We start from the raw sequence: 22,218 nt of genomic DNA on the forward strand, positions 1-22,218 counted from the left end.
CTCTTCATTTTGTATCGTCTTATTTTCTAACCTATTCCCGCTGTCTTTTGCTCCACTCCTGTGTTGTAAAGCTATTCACTTTCTACCCATTCCCTCCATACTGTCCATCCTACTCTGCGATCATCTTAAAACATGTCTTTTGTATGTCGGCGCTCTTCTCATCTTTCAACCCCCTCCCTTTGCTCACCTTCTCCCCTCTCTCTCTTGTCTCCTGTGCACTAAATAACAGCTATGGAAGCACGTGGGCCCTGCTGTGCACGGCCAGTCGTGGATAACGACAGGATGTAATATTTATTGTGGGGGGGTGGGTTGGTGGGCGGGCGGGAGGGAGGTCAGGGAAAATGGGATTAAGAGATGGATGGGAGATGGGGCGAGAATGTCATCTAAAGAATTTAATGTACACAAAGCTGTGGAGAGAAATGAAAAGTCCTAAATTATCAACGATTCCTCGTTATTCCATGAGTTTTGTTTTTGTGTTTGTGCATGTGACTGACATAAGTAAGGGCACGCAAAGGATCTGTGCATTTTCTTTATTTAGTGGTATTTAAAGAAATATTCTGTTCTCATTGAGTGTTTCATAATCATTATTTCCAGGAAGGCTGATTGCGAGGGATTATTGTTTTCACTCCTGTGACTCACATCTGTCCTTCTGTAAACCTCTGCCCCACATTTTTTCAAATTGGCCTGTTATAGCGCCACCATGAGGGCAATGTTTGGTATGTGAGAGATGGTGTTCCCACACACACCACACCTCTGCTTGCATATTGTTGCCATCAGTCAGAAACGTATGTCCAAAACTTTTCAGGAAATGCCATGGATCCAATTTAGTTATTGAGTATTATTGTTCTTGGGTTCAATTATGTATATAAAAAACGCACCCGTGTGAAGTCTTTGCCAAAAGTTTACGTCATATTTGGTGGACATTTGACCTAATGTATCCTTTCATTGTCAATGGAAAATATGAGATGTGTAGGGACAAGATTTACGCCATATATGGCGGACATTTGACCTAATTTCTACTTTCAATGGCAAATATTGAGACCTATTGTGGGGACAAAAGCTGTATATAGGAGGGGCTAGTGCCCCTCAAAAACAGCCATTTCCTGAGTACAAGGTCCAGCAGTGATGCTACAGCATATCGGTTTCATCATCATTAGAATGAAACTGACATCCCACCCCACCACAGTGCTACTGAGGCCTTCCTCTGGTCCCAGGCCATGCTGCTCTAGCCTGGCGCAGCTAGCCTGGTTAATAAACCAGACCGAATCAGCCGTTGGCAAAAAAAAGTTGCCTACCAGCGGATTACGGTCTGGCGAGGCTCAGTAGCACGCCCATAGAGTATATATATAAGAGCACGCCTCTTTCCTACAGCAGAGAACAGGTCGGACCAATCGGGACACGGTATGCAATATGGGCGGGCTTTGGTACAGTGACGTTCAATGCTTGAGACCTTTGACTGACAGTAGCTCTGACCAATTGCGTCAAAGAGAAAATGTTCCCCGGGAAATGAAATCCAAGTGGAGCCAGCCCAGACTGATATACCGCGACAGTGTTGTGTGATATTAGTCTGGTTTATTAGCCAGGCTATGGCGCAGCCACACTAAACCCGCCCCTATTGCATATATGCCCCGAGGCGGATTTACGCAGCCCAGCGCAGTGGTATATTAGTATCGCAACGCGAGGCTAATGCTGCTCTCCTTGTTCAGTGACCGATACTGTAGTTTTGTCCCATTGTTGAACTGTGAGCATGCGAGTAGTGAACATACTGCATGGCCAACTGTCTGATTATACACATAGGGCAGGCTTTAAAAATGTATAATTAAGCAATATTACACGAGAGTGTGTGGGTTAACGTGATTATTGCCACGACAGGGATGCGGTGAGGAACGAGACGAAGTCGAGTTCCGCAAGCATCACTGAAGTGGCAATAATCACGTTAACCCACACCCTCGAGTGTAATATTGCAATTATACAACAGTTACCCTTAAAACTAAGAAAATCGCTGAAAGAATATATTTTTTTAATGACAGATGTAGTCACTACGACCACAAATGTCCCAAGAAACTAGCTAGCCTAGCCACCGAGTTTGCTAGCGCTCTGGGAGAACAGAGCAGCTGAATTCTTTGTTTTGATTAGGTGGTGAATGGTGCTGGTTTAACCTATATATATATACTCTATGGGTTTAACCATAGAGTATATATATAATAGAGACTGAACTAGCGCGAAGCTCCGCCCCCCCAGCTATTCATGTCAGTGGAAGTTGCTCAGTGGCGTTTTGAAGCACCCGGAAGACTGCCGGAAGTCCCTCCCAGGACCTCAACTTTGAGGTCCTGAGTGACGTAGGGCAACCGAGCGCTCAACGTTAAAGCCCAGCTGCACGGGGTTTCCCGGTCATGAATCCACGGGTCCGCCTGTAGTCCCTCGTCCTACCACTAGGACCTAGAGCTTCAACGTTGGAAAGCCTGCCTGCCCCCTTGGGTTTAACCAACCCACGGCTAGAAGGTTGTTTCAACCAATCAGATTGCTTCCTCGAAACGACCTGTGGTATAATCCCAGTTTGACCCTCTCTCGCGTATTGATTGCATGCCGTCACTCTGTGATGATGGAGGTAACATTTATTTTAAGTGCAAGGATATTGTAAAACACACACATACACACAAATGTATAGCTGAAAGTTCTTCGGCAAATTAATCTGACTAGGTTATGACAATTGATACAAGGATTAGGACTGATAACCAAAAAGTATATTCCCATGATTATTTTTAATCGCATTTTAGCAAGAATCATCTCCACACATTTAGACTTAGAGAAAACTGGAGGTATGCTTTGCTGAAGAAAATGATGTGGACAAGGTAGGCTGTTATCAAGAGCAATATTTCTCAAACTTCATTTAAAAGACCAATTTTATATGCACCAGATTAGGCCACAGAACCATTTGATTTTGTCTGACAACTCATTGTAAAAAGTAAAACAACTTGTTAAGACATGATTTGTTCTGATATTGTCTTTGTTTCAGAATTCCTTTTCTATGTCCTTTTCTATATTAGATATTTTAAAATTTCAAAATACAGACACTCTTAATCCTTGGTCAGCAGGTTTATGATATAGAGTAAGACCCAGGGCCGGATTTAGCCAGCCCCACTCAGGTGGGCAGTCGGGAATTGTAAGGGGGGCGACTCCACCGGCGCGGGTGGGGTGTCAAACCCACATTGGGTGGGCAGGACGCACGTTTGGGTGGGCTATGCCCACCCCTGCCCCCCCCCCTAGAACCGGCCCTGGTAAGACCAGACATTTCACAGGAAAATGTTTCAGCTTGTGTATGATTAGTGTTACTCGGGGTTAACCTGGCAACACCAGGGGGTTTCACGCTCCCAAAAAGCAGGCATTTAGCTGCTAAACATACAAAAAGACAGAAGGCATGCAAGATGGCAGTGTTATATTTCGCTATCTAGTCAAGTGTAAAGAGTTGCCTGCCAAGGAACTGGAGAAGTGTAATGTCACTTAGAAAAGGTAGTAAAGGTTTATGTAAAGCTTTCCCATGTTCCATAATCAGTCGGCTCAGCAGGTCTATAGGGACAAATTAACTCCTCAGTCAATACTACTGCATCTCAATTAACTACCGGTACTTCATGTAGTTTCTTTCAAGTCCTTTTGAGGCCATGGCCGAGCGGTCCAGGCACCTAGGCTGGTAATCCAGCCTGACAGCGAGTCGTGGGTTCGAGTCCTGATCCTGATGACCTTTGCTGCGTGTCTTTCCCCCCCATCCCTCCATCTCTCTCCCCTTTCCTGTCTAACTACTGTAAAATCTATCGAAGGCAAAAAGCCCCCAAAATATATTTAAAAAAAAAAAGAAATGGATGGCTCACAGAAATATCTGTAATTGCAAATGAATTTGCCATGACTATTTTATTTTTACTCATAAATAATGAGTGAGGTGTTACTGTGTCCTACTGTCCTTTATTTGGAATTGTATTGTAAAGTGAAATGGTCCAATAGTAAGGTAAGTAATCTGAGCAAATCATGTAATCTGTATTTCATTAGTAGTTATGTTACAAAGGGCTCATAGTCATTCCCCAGGAGGTACAGTATGCCCCTGTCATGCTTAATTAATTGGGTAACTATTTTTACATTTTATGTAGTTAATTGCAATGCAGTAGTAGGGGCTGACGTGTTGATGTAGGCAGCGCTATTAATTTTCTCTGCATAGTCGCCTAATAACTAGAGCATGTCAATTCCATAGGCTTTCCTGTAGGGAAAACACTGGACAGGTTTGTGGTACTGGTGCCCATTACAGCTATAGCCCTTATTTTCTAAGACAGACATCTGTAGGAAGGTTAAGCCACATTATACTGCTTCATTTCCATGCCCCCACATTCATAATTAAAGCTTCATTTTTGGTCTTGAGTGAACATATCAAATGGCACACAGGGTTGTGGTTAGCGGTAAGTATTCTTTTCAAATGTCACAGGAAGTCGCACGTTGACTGCAGCCCCTATGTTTTGCTTCTGAAGCAGGATGTGTGAAAGTTATTCATATTAGCAGAGCAAAACATTTCGGTTGTTTGCAAAAGCAATGCAAGATGTTTTTGGATTCTTACTTCTTTTTCTTTTTAGCTATGAAGAAAAATACAATCTGGTAGCATTATTCTATTGCAATGTTTGAGATTGTTGAGTTAATTAATAACTATGCAAGTCACTTCTCTGTACCAATGTCAGACTGCAAATAAAAAATAAAATAAAATGTTTAATTGAGAATAAATAGATCTTGAATGAATGAAAAACAGGTACAACTCTGTTGTGAAAATTGGTTTTCAACAGCTATTAACAAAACATCTGAAAATTATGATTGGTATTTCAAAAAATCTACTTTGAAGGAATGACAAGCTAAATGTCAACTTCTGTGGTATTTCCATTAAATAACGATGTATGTGACTGTGTGAACACAAAACACCTCTTGTTTTGTGTCAGTTTGATCCCAGAGAGGAAGGCTACAGTAACATTTTGGTAGACAGTCGTGCTTCGTAGACAGATGCCGTTAAACCAGACCTGACGACACCTTGATGCATACAATCATGACAATCACTTGAGTGATTAACCGCTGCAGTGCTCATTGATAAAATGGACCTGCTAGTCGCTAATCTCAATGTGCATTATCTTTGCAGTTTCCGGGGATGTAATCTACTAATGTTGATTCATTTCTTTTAAACATCTGATTAAGACTAACGAGAAGGTTGAAATGTTCTTTGCAAGATATGGTGTGTGATGAAAAATTATGACACTGACAACAAATGAACCAAACTGAAGTGAAACTACCTAAAAACAATATCCAGGCTTTCTAAGCATGCAAGTGGTGAATATACAATGCATGTTATAATCAACATACTGTATGTGTTGATGTGTACACAACTATATACAGCTCTCTCTCTCTCTCCTGTTGAACAACAGCCAATTATGTTCCATTCTGTGACCGAGAATGGAATACAATTAAATCCTTCCCATCTCTTTTGCAGAAGAAAATCTGTGAGAGGAGTTTGTGTCCTGCGTGGTCCTCATCTTTCCCCATCGTTGAGAAGAGAGTTGTCGGAAGTGAGTGGCAGTGATGATGGAGATGTGACGCTCCTCAAACTTTTAGAGCCCCGTTTAGATCTGCAAGAATGTTAAAAACTGAAACTGACTGTCTAAACAATAATCACATTTTACTACACTACGGGTGCGGTCACACCAAACTTTAATTCTACCTATTACGGTGGATTCTGCCAATGCTTTTTAATGGGAACAGAGCGTTCTTTTGGGGGGGAAATCAGCAAATGGCAACAAACCGCTCCGTTCCCATTGAAAGGCATTGGCAGAATCAAAGTTCAAAGTGTGACTGCACCCTACAGCATGTTTGTCTGTCCCAAGCTAGTGTTTTACAGATAATTAAAGAAGAACCACTTCACCACTTTTCATATAATTGGTCCTCACTGATGCTCATTTTAAGATGGTACAATTTCTGTCTACTCGGCCTGTGTCTTAGAAGAGGGCTGTGGACAGTTCAGAAACGTGCAGTGACACGATCAGGTTTGGTCATTTCAAACGAAATTTCCAACTCCCCCCATTTTTAAGGGACACTATCCCCTCCAAGTCCAACGTCTGGCTAGTCTATGGACTTTTTATGTTTTAATGTTTGTTTAAAAACAGCACCCCCAAAAAGTAGGACCTCAACCAAGTCTATGGACTTTTTATGTTTGCTTTAAGCAGTGGCGTCATGTGGCAGCCACAGAGGGAACCCCTCACTTCACACAAGTGTGATTGTATGCCCAGCTTTGTGTGTCTGTGTGCACCACAGAATGTGATGATTTGATTGGCTGAGCACGGAATGTGATGATGTATGATAAGAGTGCCCCTTACTTCACACAAGTGTGATTTTTATTTACTGTAAAAATATGGCTGTAATTTGTACTATAGTTTGCTATTACCATGGGTGATGTTATAGGCATGTCTCTGAACTGTCCACAGCCCACTTATGAGACCCAAAGTGAGTAAATGGAAATTATATCTTGTTATAAGCATTAGACCAATTATATGAAAATATGGTTGTACATAGGTGAAGTGCTCTTTCAAACAAACTGATTAAACAAAACATTAACATACTTTTACGTTTACTGAACAAAAGCAAACGGTAAAATGTGTTATGTCCAGTAAGTAAACATTACAGTATCCACAACATAAACAACACAAAGTACAGCCAAGAGACAAATCTAAAAAGAAAAGAAATTGCATACTGAAAATCCACACCTACCAGGGCTATTCTGCCACCTGCACACCTGCGCAATTATCTTTACTCTCCGATGCTATAGCTAAGTACTCCGCCCTGAGAGAGAGAGAAAGGTTGAGGGAAGAAAGGTACATAGGCAGGTGGAGGAATATCTATAAAGTATGAAACTGAGAAAATCAGTGGTTCTCAAACATTCTCATGTCAAAGACCCCTAAATTGATATATACGATGTATTTGGCTGCAGACCCCCACCTGAAAATATGTTGTGCCAGACAGTTTTCCCATAATTTTTCAAAATGATTATAAAATAGATCTACAAGCTTGTGAGCTTGTAGATCGCTGTTTTCGAATAGACAAAGTATAAAATTAGGAACCAAGGAGGTGCTCCTTGGACCCCACTTTGAGAACCAGTGAGTCAGTGAATAGAAGTAGCATTAAGGCCTATTCATACTCCAGATGTAGGTGATAAGGTGACCATTGAAACGGTAGCCTGGGAGGCATACCATTTCGGGTTTATGATCCGATCGGGAGCGGATGATAAGTTACGTCATGTTGTAGTCTTGTTTTTAGTCATCAAGCCGGAAACCCTCAAGCTGGAATCAGAATTACCCAAAATAATTCCCAGCATCATAATTTTCGGGCCTAGTCAATAAAAGCCTTGATGTTGATGTGAAACAAAACAAAGCAACACTGAGGTTTATTTCTTTAGTTTTTATCATCCAGTCTAAAAACGCCTAGACCGGATCACATGGGAGATTTAGGAACACAGACTTTCCTCCGAGGTGGAAAGTCTGGTGACGCGAGGTTCCCGAAACGGTGGTTAGTAAAAACGGAGAGATGTGTTTGGGGGTGGGCGCCTATGTTGGTCTGACGTACTAACAGTCCGACATGCAACAAACACATGCGTGGCTGGTTAAGACTCACCCGTGGCTCTCGACATGCGTTGCCGGTTAAAACTCACCCATGGCTTCTCTGTGAGGTTAGGTTTCTGGTTTAAGGACTTCAGTGTTTTGTACCAAACTATTGTATGAGTATTAGGGTTTGGGGTAGGGTGTCGGACCAATGCCTGTTGGACTGTTAGTACGTCGGACCAAACACATCACCAAGCAGTGAGTCGCTTACCACCGCGGCGTGACGTCTTCCTGTACGTTTCAATGGTCACCTTATGAATAAGCCTGTGAAGTAATTTCAGCAGAGAAAGGAAAATAGAATACTTTTTTACTCCACTCTCCACTACTCAAAGAGTGTGGCATGCAGATGGAAAGGAGGGTGACCCATGATTTGGACGGCCCAGGCGTGATCTGGAAATGTACTGGCCTGGCTAAGAGGCTAGCAAGGATGTGCGGATGTGTGCGGATGTGTGCGTGTGTGCGTGCGTTTATGCGTCTACACATGTCCATGTTTTGTCTATATGGAGTATGTTTGCATGGGTATAATCCTCTGTGTGTGCTTGCGTGTCTGTATCAGAATGTGAGTGATTTGCATGTTTTGTGTATGTACGGTATGTGTAGTACATGTCAGTGCTGTGTTTAAATATGCCACTTACGCGCTCTCTTTTAAGGCTTCCTCTCCTGCTGCTGATATCTTTTTGTAGCAGTAAATCATCTCCACTAAAAGCCAAAATTGCAGCCCAATGACGGTGACGTACATCATGACCTCAGAAAAGATGGATGCCACGCTCCGGGTGCCTGTACAGAGAGAGAGAGAGAGAGAGAGAGAAAGATGAGCCATACACAGTAAGTAACAAAAATAAATAATTAAGATTAAATAATTACATTTCTACAACAAACAACGCTGAAGGCTGGCTTGGTATACATTTTTCATAGAATGGCTCATAATTTGTTAAAGTTCTCCAGCATGTTGCTTCATATCGAATCTCTTTTTGCGTGGCCACAAGGGGACAGTGTTCTGAATTTACTTTATGACTTCAGGAACCTCTTATAATCATATTGCAATAATAATATTGGGTCCATGCTGTGCCCTTGTTTTTTTATTATCCAGTTAATACTGTATTCCATACATACATACATACATACATACATACATACATACATACATACATACATACAGCATTCCCATCTTGAGTGCAGAAATGAGGATATTCCTGAATCCTACACACAGTTTACCTTCAGCTTTTTTGTGGTCAATATTTGGCTCTGGGAAGTGGGAGATACCGTTAAATGTCTTTCCAAGACATTGTTAACGCAGTATTTTACTCACACGGACACATGACATAACGATGATTTTTATAATAATATCCCGGCACCCAAATGCTTACGTTCTGGCACCACTCTGAGTTTGATGACCTTGGTGGCATTGGTATGGTGCTCATAGGTCCCGAAATTGAGGATGCGATTGAACAGGCAGCGGTAGGTTCCTGTGTCATTGAAGGTGACGTTGAGGATGTAGAGGGAGCCGTCCTGTAGGTCGTCGGTCCGCTTGCTACCATTCCAGGCCAGACGCTCGTAGAAACGGTCATCCATGATTTCACCGTCCTTGTCCTCATAGCTGTAATAGCTGTAAATCTACCAGAAAGAATGGAGAAGAATTTCATTATGGTTAGTCACAGTTTGGTTCGAAGCCTACTGCCCTATATCTCAAGTTTCTTATTATAACCTACCTGGTCTTCACAGTAAGTAAGTAAATATTAGACTACAAAGTCTAATATGTTTAGTCGTTTTAGTTTATTAGATGATAGGGCCTACCATCTACTCAACTAGAGTGACTAAACATGTTGGACCTTGTAGTATATCAGTACCCAACATGGCACTGTGGGATTAGCTCTGATTTAATTATGCAGTAGAGCCATTTAATTAAACATGGATGTGATACGGCTGCATGCATTTGCAGTATCTCACCGCAAACACATTTCCAACTAAAGGAGAATCCAAAATAAAACAAGACAACAAGCTAAACTAAATCCTGCGGATTAAACACTCTTAAAACACCTAGAATAACTGTGTTACATTTACGGTAGCTGAAAACATACCATTTGTTCCCTTGGTGTGAACACTGCATCATCATCTTTACTGATGGGTGCCTGAATCATGCCATTGCTAACTGCCTGCCTGCCTGGTGACCTCTGTGCTCTCTGTGTCAATATCTTGGGTATCTTGGGTCAAGGATCTAATCCCCACCTGTCCTTGGGTTTTGTTTCAGTACAGTCACACAGCTGGTGTTGCTTTTCCCGGAGTGAAAGCACATAGCTCATCCATTTCTAGCTATTTATTCTATTTGTCTCTGGGTGTGAAAGGCTTGTGTAGGCTTTTGTAGCCATGTTTGTTTTCACGTGCTTTCACTTGGGTGTTTGTTTGTTGGTTTGTTTTTCAGCATGTTTTACAGCGATTGTAGACAGGTGTCAACACACACGTAACACAATCTGTACCCCCAGTCCCCACCCCCTCTCTGAAATGGCAGTTTATGTTTCAGTTTCCACATTAAAAGAACAAGAAAAACAGCCATCAACAACAACCACCTCCCCCAACCCCACCAGTCATTTATCCTTCCTGGTGACTCACCCAGCACTGGTCAAGGCTCCAGACCAGACCACGCCTGCTAAATTAATGGAATCTCACTGACACCAATGAGACCTCTCTCTCATCCACTTAATGGAAATAATGCTTTGCAGGGTGAAGACTTCCACGGCACTTAGCCAAGGCAATGAGAAGGTTTTCCCGCTGACACAGAGGAAAAGAGCCTGCCATGAAAGATGCATGGCGCTGCACTCTCTTCATGATAAATGCATGGCAGTTGTTTGGCCCAAAGGGAAGAGGAGACGATGAAACTCTTGTCCACTTAGCTGTGTATAAGTGGCTCCTGTTATGAGTTGTGTTTTCTTTCCAAGAGTCATGTAATTGGTTGAAATACACATGGGCATGAGTCAGCTGAGTTTACTACCTACCAAGGAAATATCTACGTATTGGATGTATCAGCAAGCATTCATTTACATTTGACGTGTGTGTGCGCGTGTGTGCAGAGACGGAGTAACCCCCACGAGGGCCCCTGGGGTGATATTTTTTGGAGACTCTCATAGCGATATTTATTTTTTGCTTTTTTATCATCTTTTTTAAGATATTCCAATGAAGGGCCCCAGGAGCCCTTGTCAGGGCCTCCCAGTACCACGCGGTCCATTTTCCCTGAAGGGCCCCTCGGCCCCAGGCCCACCAGTCTAATCGCTAATTTGGCCCTGCATGTGTGTGTGTAAATATATATACCGGTAGTATATACTTTGATTGATTGAAAAATGTATTAACAGTTTGCAGAATTACAGTACATTTCAAGCACAAACTCGATACAGTACTATATATATTATTTAAAGTTTTATTTTGAGTTGTATGCATTCTGTTTTATAATTATAAGAAGAGAGACAACAGAAGCAAGTCTTGATTCATATCAGATCCAACCCCTACACACTACTAAACACATCTCTGTCTTGAGAAATAAGCTATACTCACATGAGTGTACTCTTTCTCATCTACAGCCTTGAAGAACCAGTCAACAGTGGCGGTCGCAGGCACCTCTCCCCTCTTCTTACAGGAGATACAGCCCATCTTGAAGCCTCCTTTGGCCACGGCCTCTGTGTCCGAGTCAACTTCCACGCAGGCACCATGGCACAGGGGAACTAAAGTATGACGAGGATGGGCAAGATGTAGTTAGAAAACTGCCATTTTGGTTTTGCTCTATTTCTACAATAATGTTTTAGGTGGTCAATGGTCATCATACTTCTTTTTGTCAGGTGAAACCTGACATACCCGTTTTTAATAGCGACCTAGTCATCAATGGGAATCGCCCCCATGCCGCCTCAGCCAATGGGAGCCGCCTAAACGCCACCTAAGCCAATGGGAGCGCCTAAACGCCACCAGCCAATCGCGTAGTCGCGACCTAGTCATGATTGGCTGCCGCCTAAGCTATGACACGGGCACGGCGGAAGTCTGCAAATCTATAATGCCCAGACCACACTCTCAACCATAGACATAAACACCCAGACCACACTCTCAACCATAAACATATAAACACCGCAACGGCGCAGACTCAGCGGAGCGCCTGATAACACTGCCTAATGTTATGAGCAAACTGGAGAGCAGGAAAGATGCACAACGGAGCCAGTGTTTGTTTCACCTGACAAATATGACTATGTATTTTTTTTTTTTTTTTTTAACCGTGACTTGAGAAGAATGCTGATAAGAAAAGCTATTGTGTTTTCCAATAACATATTACTTGCAGGCAAACAATCAATTGGACAAAACAATGCTAATTGTTGTAATTATTTGCGTGCTTAATCCCATGGGCCATAACATGCTTGTTTTATGGAACAGGGCATAGCGTTTCTTTTGTTTTATTTCCACTCATTTCATGATATTGTTTGTTTTGACTTTCACCTCGTTCTCTTTCATTTTTGCTTTTGGGGTGTTTTAGATGATGTATGTTTTGTTCACTTGAGAAACTGAGGGGAAATAAACAGATTGCAGTGAGCAATACTCTTCTACATTTCCTTGCAGTACGTGTTTCCTCCAGAAACTGAGCTAAATTCATATATAGAAGCTGGAGTCTATATATGCCATCAGCATCATCATCATCATCATCATGACACATAACTGCTCATCGGCCATAGAGAAACACACCTGTAACTCCAAGAGTTTCTCTCTCACACTGCACTCTGCTGTTCCCACTGAGGCCTCAGCATCCATCTCAACCAATGATCCTGTGCTATTTTCAACTTTGTCCTCTGTGGACGCTTTTGATTTGATTCATAAGAACGGGAGGGGGCAGGTTGGGGTGGGGTGGGGTGGGGTGAGGGGAGGGGCAGGAAACACATGGCAGAACTGGTCAGAGGTACGGTGGCTTTGAAAAATCATCCGTAGTTTGGCTGAGATTGATAAAGACTGCACATCATTTTGCAGTAATCTTTTCCTTTACAGAACTCGCTGGGATGCAAGTATTGCAGCATATTAAAATAGAACATAAAAACAGAACCTCTGCTGCACTCCAGAAAAGAGGGGGGGGGGGGGGGGGCAGACGAGGAGAGATAATTTACTTCTAACATATACTACTACTATGCTTACTGAAACCAACAGATTTCCAAGTTAATTTTGCTTATTTTTGGTTGAGTGACACTACCGTGCGATGAAGTAAATCTGACTTAAGGAAGTTCTAGGAGTGAAAGAAGAGAAAGACGGATAGACTTAGTTAGCATAGCCTTTCTATTATAACTACTATGTCTACTAAAGCATGGGGAGAGGCAGGTTTCTGATGCACTGGAGGAGAAGAGAAAACAAAGGAAGGGTAGAGCAGAGGAGAAATTTAACACAACAGCTCTTAGGCAAACAGGATTTGCAAACAATTCAAAGTATTACTTTTAGAACACAAGAAGGTTCAGACATTCACAAGAATGTACATTCATTCTTAGAAAGTAATTTACGTGATTTTACAACGTAGGACTACTGTCCAAATTGTAAAATAAAATAAATCTCTACATCTCATAACTCAAGCACTTAAAAACAAACTCTTGGAATTATTTGCAAAAACTAGGCTTAGTTACAACTACAAGACATTCCCATCATCACATCAACGTACACTATACATGAAGAGAGCAAAACACAGAGGTTATGGAGTTAGAAAGAGAAAATAGAGTAAATATAGAAAGGCACAGATAAATTGGATACTTGGATATTCCATGCATATAAACACCTATATAAGGGTTTGAAATGGCTGGTATATTGACTGCTCACAGAGAGGGAAGTGGGATCTGGAAAACAGACAGAGGAGAGGAGACACGCATTACACAGCCACATGTGTGACGGACAGCTCATCCAACAAATGGCAAATAGGAATGCCATATAGCAAAAGAGACTACGGGAGTGTGCATTGTTGCTGCAAGCCAAATTGAATGGCACATTGGAGAGAGAGAGAGGAGGGATGGCGAGAAACATGATACCAAAACACTGTAGCATTACAGTATACACAAGTGTCAAGCAATACAAGACAGGTGGCAAGGCAAAGATTTCCGCATGGGCAGCAAATATGCTGCTGATTGCTAACAAGCTGAGTAGACGGGACAGGTGAAGGCACGAGAAAGAAAGTGGTTATGGACAGATGAATAGACATCCACAGTGCAGAGTCTGCAGACTACACAGATCCACCAATCTGCAACCATTCTCACTATAGTGTTCACAACATATTCAAATCCATTGCTTAATCTGTGGATGACTGGTTTTCAGGGTTATGCAATGAATATTCCACAAACTGCAGATTAGTAGATTTTACTGATGGGGCCGGGTGGTGGACTAATCCCTCATATCTGCTATATAGGCCTACCCCTCAGACTACCACAGCAATATATATATATATATATATATATATATATATCCATATATATTTTTATATATATTTTTATATTTATAAACTAAGCTACACAAAAAGATAACCCATCACCACCGGGTTAGCTAACTCAGATGCCTAGGAACATACATACAGATCAGGTTGTTTGCTTGAACCAACTGAGACAGATGAGGACAAAATCCGTTTCCATGCTGGGATTGCCACCTGTGTACAGTGACACATGCATGTACACGCACGCACGCACATACAGGCCAGAAAAGTACACACACACACACACACACACACACACACACACACACACACACACACACACACACACACACACACACACACACACACACAATCGGGGGAAATGCCAAGCATCCATGACATTTCCCCTGACAGCAAGGAACTTTCCATTGGAGTGAGTACAGTAGGTCTGTTCCATTTTACTCCACAAAGATGTCACATCCAGAACAGCTGTCACACCTATAGTGACAGCAGTAGCAACAACGCGCTTGGGGATTTGTTGACTCTGAGCTCCAAATGGGAATTGTCATCTTTCATCTTTTACACTTTTATTTTACATCTCAACAGTCTGGGTCTTCTTGAATAGACAGTGTATGTAGGTATCTATTTTCCCAAATGAAGTGGCATTATCTTCCTTTATTTGGATTCCTTTCTTTGCCCACTTCAACATTATGTTCCACCTGCCTATCCATTTAATCTGGACTTTAAGAAGCACTCTCCTGTCCTTCTTATGCAACTATACTGTAGAATAGAGTGAATAGTAATTTGTGTTTTGATGCATCAGTAATCAAATCACATTTTTCATGTTGAATGATTAAAGAATGACATCGAAAATGGTTCGCATTTCTATAGTGCCTTTTATCCAAAGCTCTTTACTATGTGCATAACATTACATTACATTCACACTTTTTGCTTGACAATATATATTTATTCTATAGAGTGACACTGTATTCCGTTCTTTATTTCTTTCCTTAATTGTTTCTTTCCTACTTCCAATCTTTCTTTCTTTCGGATTCTGTCTCTTCCTGAACAATTCACAGAGGTGTATTTTGGTTGTTCCTTTGACCACAGTGCAGATTGACGTAATTTGTACACTGGGCTGGAGGTCTTAAAAGCCCTATTTACATAATTTAATTCCCACCCTCCATTAGCTACAAGGAACAATGGACATTCTATCCTCTGTGCCACAGCTGGAGGAACAAGGAAAATGTTTGTGTGTGCGTGCGTGTGTTGATTGATTGAACATCTTATTAACAGTTTGTAGAATATGCACAGTTCGAGGAAAGCACCGTTCAATACAAGGTCTGCTAAGATGATTGAAATATTGAAATACCCAGAAAAGCACAATTGGTGTCCTCCATTTTAGTGTGTGTGTGTGTGTGTGTGTGTGTGTGTGTGTGTGTGTGTGTGTGTGTGTGTGTGTGTGTGTGTGTGTGTGTGTGTGTGTGTGTGTGTGTGTGTGTGTGTGTGTGTGTGTGTGTGTGCGTGTGTGTGTGTGCGCGCGTGTGCGCGTGTGGAGAGAATAGCAGAAAGAATTAGTGAATAAGGGACATGCAGCAATGGCATGCAATTAGATCACGACTCTAAAGTGCATTAGTGACGTACAATACATCCCTTTTGTGGCAATTTGTTAGATATGACAATCAAATTGATAGAGTTAAATGTCTAAGTTAAATGGCATTAGACCCTACCTCTGCAGAGTCTTGCTTTGTTTGTAAGCCTTGCCGAGCCATGAGGCCCATAGGGCAGGAGCCTGTTTCTGTAGCGTGAGGCAGATTGATGTACAAGTGTATATCGCAGTGTATGTCGCAGGGACTTACCCCAATCCAACCCTTTATGCTGAGTTCCAAGCAGGGAGGCACTGGGTCCCATTTTTCAGAGTCTTTGTTATGACCCGGCGAGGGGTCAAACCCTGACCTCTCAGTCTGAGGGCAGACACACTAACCACAAGGCCACTGGCAGAGTCTCTTACAATAACCACAATTGGGGCATGATTGAAAGATCATCTGTGCATTCACATTCCTTTTGAGATCGGAGCCCACTCAAAAGATGGAGGACATCAGACTAGAATGCCTTTGTTTGGAACACCTGCTGCTAGTAACCACCCACCAATATAGATCCATCCATTATACAACCTGATGACAGAGAGAGGCTTACAAGAGAGGCGTGTACAAGCACTCTATAGGGTAATGATACATACAGTAATTAACCACTTATACCCTAGGGCTTATATACTGTACTTCATTGACCGGGGTCCCCCAGGGTTATATCCTTGACCCCCCTTTTTTCCCCTCTACACCAAATATCTTTGGAGAAAATAGCTGCTATCCAAGCTCACAACACTGTTACATTGTGAATGGGAGCTTGTAGATGTGTTATTTTTACTGAATATGTATTGTTGACATGCAAGTCATAATAGGCAGAGTATTCTAGTGTTGCACCATTTACCATTCAAATGGACAGTGAAGTGGATGTGCATACTTTCCATTTACCATTCAAATGGACAGTGAAGTGGATGTGCATACTTTTCTCAGCAATTTGTGTTTTCCACCATTTGCTGCCTTAATGCTTCTATGATGTGGAAGTGTCGATGTCGGCTGCCTTCACCATGGCTCTCTATTGACCACACTCGGTTTTATGAGGCTCTGCACTGGACTGATGACTCAGTCCATGATTGGGATGGTTTATGGCATGTCATATGAGGAGCAAAGGCAGGAGCACTTACAGTGTGCCCACACTGTAAAATCTCAAATGTCAATTTAACTCTGAGTGTACAAATTGACCCTTACAGATCAATGTTTACACTCTCAGTCAAATTGACACTATGGATTTTAAAGTGCATGGGATTGCTGCTCTGATTTAGTAGATCTAATATCTGAGCAGGATGGAGATGGATGGAGCAAAATATGGATTTGAAGTCCACACACACACACACACACACACACACACACACACACACACACACACACACACACACACACACACACACACACACACACACACACACACACACACACACACACACACACACACACACACACACTTGTAAATGTACTGTAGGTGTCATTGTGTTTACAAATGGTAGCATTGTGAGCTTCATAACCGTCTTGGGCTTATCTTGAGTCTAAATATGATTTTAGATGAAAAATACGGGTAGGTCAATTTAACTTAGTCACATGACTGTGTGGCTCATTATAACATTTTACTTTTGATGAAGTTGTGTTCACCATGTGACATAGTTGTACAATAAATGAACACTGTCAGTTACAGACCTGTAATGGTGTCTGTGGCCTAATGCATATCAAAATATGCCTATCCTTGAAATAAAAAAAGAATCAACGATGTATACCACCTTTGAACTTAATGCATAGTGGACTTCATGATGACAGACAACATACAGTAATTTATGTAAACCTTACAAATGTGTCTTCAACATCCATGTACGCTTGCATGCCTAGCAGGAATAGATACCATGTTACTGTCTTGGAATTTCAAACAAGAACCCATTACTCAAGGCTGTTGTTCATGCTAAGCTTCTCCACACCGGCTAAAATGCAAAAGAATGCAAGATATATGGCTATGTGTTTTTTGCTTGAAATATGTTGATTATGTGCATTGCCAACATTCCCGTTTTAGATGAACATTCGGGGAATACAGGGGAGTACACACACACGCGCGCACGCGTGCGACGCACACACGCGCGTGACGCACACACACACACAATTACAAAGCAACCCCTAACAAACCCACTGCCCCACTCACCTTGCAGCACCATAATGGTCAGATGTAGCAGCAGCAGCCTGACTTCAGACATCCTCACTGGGGAGAAGGGTTGGCCGCACTCGATGCTGCTGGAACACACACGCTCTCTGGCACCCTCTCACACATTCACAGTCACACTTTCATGCTGAGGAAAATGCAGAGACAGACATGAGGCGAGGTCTGTGCATCAGGTGTCTGTGCTCAGGTGTGTGCACCTAGTTTGTAAAATGTGTGTGAGAGCAACAAGATGAAGCACAGAAAAAGCACTTTCTTTCATTTTAGAAGGAATGTGAAGTCACGGAGGAGGTCTGTTCTTTCTTCAAGTCTGCTGTTGATGACACTCAGGTCACTATAGCTGTCAGATTATCACCTCCGCTTTCTCTTGCTCTTACTTTATGAAAACAGTGTTCACTTGCCAAAAGTAGTCCAGCACACCACATCAGCAGAGCTCAGGTGTGGCATGCAAGCTTATCAACTATTTCACACCAGCAATGTGGCAGGTCGGTGGTGAGTGGTGACACTCCCACTCAACTCAGACAGAGAGACCCCCTAATTCAAATGCTTCTGCTTTGGGAATCTGTGTGCTCTGTTCTAAGTGTCTATTACCAATGGTCTGGAGCACCCCAGGGCTTCAGATTCCTTCCTGCATTTGTTAAACTATTTATAATCCGCCACCAGAGAAGGTGCAGCAATCTGCATTAAATCTTCCATTTAGAAGTATGTTGAGTTACAGGCAAGCAGTGAATCAATTGATGATTCAAAATTACAGCTTGTGGAAGACATAGGGTTTTATTCTTAGACTGAGTATAATGTCAAAGGATCTGATGTAATCTGTGCACAATAAATTATAATCGAATAATGAAAGATGCTGCAGTTTGAGTGAAGTAGCCTACAATTCAAACTCAGTGATATATCAACTTGAATGCATTCTGTAACGCAGTTGCATGTCCTTACTTCAGAATCAACTATGACATGCATGGGCAAAAGAGGGGAAAGGCTAGAAAGATAATGACCAATATACAAATATTATAGTTTAATTTCTATAACAGAAGCTATGTAGCTTACCTCTTGATATGGCATGCAGTGATCTAGGGACTCTTGTAGATGTTGAGATGATTATACAGCTGGTTTGAGATGAAAACGATATTTAATTTATTTACATTATATGCCTACCTCGGAGGTTACGCCATATCGGATTATTTGTTAGCTTTTAGACCCCGCGCATGGTAGACTTTATTATTATAGCCTTGCCTACTAGTAGACCTATTGGTCCGAAATGTCATTAATCAGAAGGGGAAAAAATGCCATAGGCCTAGTACTACAGTAGATATCAATGTTCTAGTAAGTATTTTTTCAATGTTTTAAAATGTGAAATATGAAATTATGCATTGGTGCCTATAACACCATTACCAATAAGAAAGCAATCAACTCGGACAAACTAAAAATCCGGACACTATTTAAATAGCCTAATTAAATCAATTGGTTGTCAGCTTGGCACTTTTTGGTAGACTATATCAAATTATGTGTGCCGTTTTTGTCAATAATTAGATTTTTCAAAAGATGTAACCTCCTGATCCAACGTGTAGGCTAGAATCTTGTTAAGAAATCCTTTTATCTCAATTATGTTCTTCTTTGTGGTATCGCTTGTCCCAAGTCCCATTACTGTAAATGGTTAAGGGGGTCGGGTAATTCCTTTTCCCAGTCAGATAGGTCCTTTCCGTCACATCGGCACCAACCTCTGCTGCAGCCTGGGGCAAAAGCGTGGCTTGAATTTTTGTTTTCGAACAACAAAAGAAACACCCTCTTTCGCTGTTAAAGATGCAGACGCGCTTTGAAAAATACATGTTCAAGATCCATGATATATTCCATTTTGGATAAGGTGACGTGAAACTATATAGCCTAGACGCGGCTACATGGAGTAGAGTGGACCACTGGAAGGATATACAGCGCTGATCAGCCTGTGGGGGTGGTGGGAGGTGGATGTGGGAGGAGGAATATAGTGATGCATTGCAGCAGACAGTGCAATGAGAAGGAGGAGAGGTATGTAGCTGTTGTTATGGTAACTGTTTTTATTATTATCCCCGCCTTGTGATCGCTTTTGTGTGCGCGCGCGGAGGGGAGGGGCCAACAGATCAAATGGACATGTGGGCACCACCTGACTTTAGGGTGGCAATACATGAATACACTACACGATTTTATATCCGAAATCTGATAGCATCTCACACTACAGTCTACAGGATAATCTTTACCCGATTATCGGGTAGTGTAGGTCACCTTAATTTAGGAGTCATGTTTTTTTCCTTTGCATAGCATGCTGCTTTGTTTTTGGTAAGTGATATTTAATCCACTGTTCTTAAACCCCCAAACACACATGCACGCGCGCACACACACCCACACACACACGCACACACACACACACACACACACACACACACACACACACACACACACACACACACACACACACACACACACACACTTTGACAAAAACATAGTAAGTCCCATGACACGTGAGCACGATGCATGATGCAGGCTAGCTGACCCCACTATGCAAAGTCATTGGACTCCTTAAAGCAGGAGTGGGGAGTCGGGACTGCCGTCTGAAAAGCAGGTTTATTGTTGATGCTCTAGTCTAGTGTCTACTAGGGCTCTGGCCTATAAATATTTAAGTTGTGGCGGGCAGCCAGGCCAGCTAGTGCCTGATCATGCCCAAATATGGACATGCTGTGGGCGGGCGGATCATGCTCAAATCAGCACTGTTAGACAACAGTTTTTTTTCCCCAATATGTTTATTGCATTTCTACAGTTCTGACTTCATAGAGGGCTGACATCATAGACTGGCCTTGAACTACTATAGCACATGAATGTATGTGTCTGCAACTCTGCATTGTCTGTCTGTGTCCACTTTATGCCCATATATGGAGATCCCCTTTTCCAGGTTGGTGCATCCTACATAAATAATTGTGATTGATTGATTGATTGATTGATTGATTGAAAATGTTATTCACCGTATGCAGAATGGGTATATTTCAAATGACAGCACAAGTCAATACAAAAACTGTTACTGTGGACGACACCATGATTAATTTTCAATTCATCAGAACATTTAGAGACGTACAAATATATACTTCTATTAAAAAAACCCATTCAATCATCATATGAAGGAAATAAAAAGGGAAAAAACATGTACAGTAGGGGCGCCCGCCGCCCACTGGCCAAGTGGTCACATATAGGCTTTGGCCTGACAGCGTGTTAACTAGTGTTCGAGTCCCGTTCATGATGACCTTTGCTGCATGTCTCTCCCCTTCTCTTTCTCCCTCTTTCCTGTCCATCTTCACTTGATACTATCAATAAAGGCAGAAAAACCAAAAACAGGTGCATGGGTAACTTGTTCCGTTCGGCCTCTGAAGTGGATTCAGACCATGACTATAGGCTATTTCAGTCATTGTTATTCACCTGGAGGCTATGTACGTGTGCATACCAGCAGGGCTGTAAGCAGGGCCAGGAGCATGGTGAGTGGGACCAGGAGGAGAGGTACGTACAGCAGCCATGGCTCTGGGTTCATCCCCTGCTCCTCTGGCTTCTCTGGAAACATAAAACCACTGGTGTGAAAAGACATTGTCATCATACTGTACATTAAATTGGAGCCCCTTGACCTTATTGACATGGCACATATTGGGCTGTATTTTGCGTGTCTTAAGTACCAGGTCTTATTACTTAACTTAAGACCTGGAGGCGTGATCAATGCCATTTGGCTATTCTGAGTGGCCAAAGAGCATTGACCCACGCCTCCAGGTCTTAAGTTAAGTAATAAGACCTGGTACTTAAGACACGCAAAATACAGCCCATAATGTCTTGTCATAACTGAGGAGAGGGGGGACTGGGGCAGTACGTGTCAAAATAGTTGTCATTGATTACATTAGAATCTATATAGATTCCACTGTATTACACACTGTACACACAGTAAAGGGAAAGCTATTGGAAGCAAATTTAAGTATAGTAGGCTACATGGAATTTACAACATACAGTAAAGATGTAAAAAACCCAACATGACTCAACTGTGTGTACCCTATCTACTTACATTGTGTTTTTCCCTAGTCAAAGCAAAGCAAAGTTCTTTGTTTACCCAGGGAAGTGGACTAAGCTCGAGATGCTTGTTTACAGCCACACCCTGCTCATAGAACATTTCATGGTAGGGGTTCAATGCCTTGCTCAAGGGCACTTCAGCGGTGGTAATTTTAACGTGCCGGTCCGGGGATTCTAACTGGCGACCTTCCGGTATCAAGCCGTTCGGCCACCGCTGCCCCATGATTTATACATGGGGGATTTTTCATATCAGATACTAACACATTA

General features: G+C 42.2%; 1 protein-coding gene across 1 annotated transcript; it reads right to left on the minus strand.

Annotated features, from left to right (window-relative positions):
* Positions 1 to 4,867: 4,867 nt before the first annotated feature.
* On the minus strand, positions 4,868 to 19,023 carry scn1ba (sodium channel, voltage-gated, type I, beta a). Its single transcript, XM_079504110.1, has 7 exons — positions 18,931 to 19,023; positions 17,866 to 18,010; positions 11,211 to 11,377; positions 9,035 to 9,281; positions 8,303 to 8,444; positions 6,781 to 6,852; positions 4,868 to 5,645 (listed from the first exon to the last, which is right to left on the minus strand). Exons 2-6 carry the CDS (start codon positions 17,915 to 17,917, stop codon positions 6,786 to 6,788), a joined length of 675 nt encoding a protein of 224 aa, XP_079360236.1. The 5' UTR covers positions 17,918 to 18,010; positions 18,931 to 19,023; the 3' UTR covers positions 4,868 to 5,645; positions 6,781 to 6,785.
* Positions 19,024 to 22,218: the final 3,195 nt, after the last annotated feature.

The sequence above is a fragment of the Electrona antarctica genome (assembly GCF_951216825.1).
Source record: "Electrona antarctica genome assembly, chromosome: 6".
Taxonomy (NCBI): Eukaryota; Metazoa; Chordata; class Actinopteri; order Myctophiformes; family Myctophidae; genus Electrona; species Electrona antarctica.

What these genes read in the sequence shown, in the direction of transcription:
- scn1ba (XM_079504110.1), bottom strand. Translation starts at nt 17,917, where the DNA reads ATGTCTGAAGTCAGGCTGCTGCTGCTACATCTGACCATTATGGTGCTG. An exon ending in ATGAGAAAGAGTACACTCAT is followed by an intron (nt 9,282 to 11,210) that starts GTGAGTATAGCT and finishes TCTTTCTGGTAG; the next exon opens with ATTTACAGCTATTACAGCTA. An exon ending in ACTCAGAGTGGTGCCAGAAC is followed by an intron (nt 8,445 to 9,034) that starts GTAAGCATTTGG and finishes CTCTCTGTACAG; the next exon opens with GCACCCGGAGCGTGGCATCC.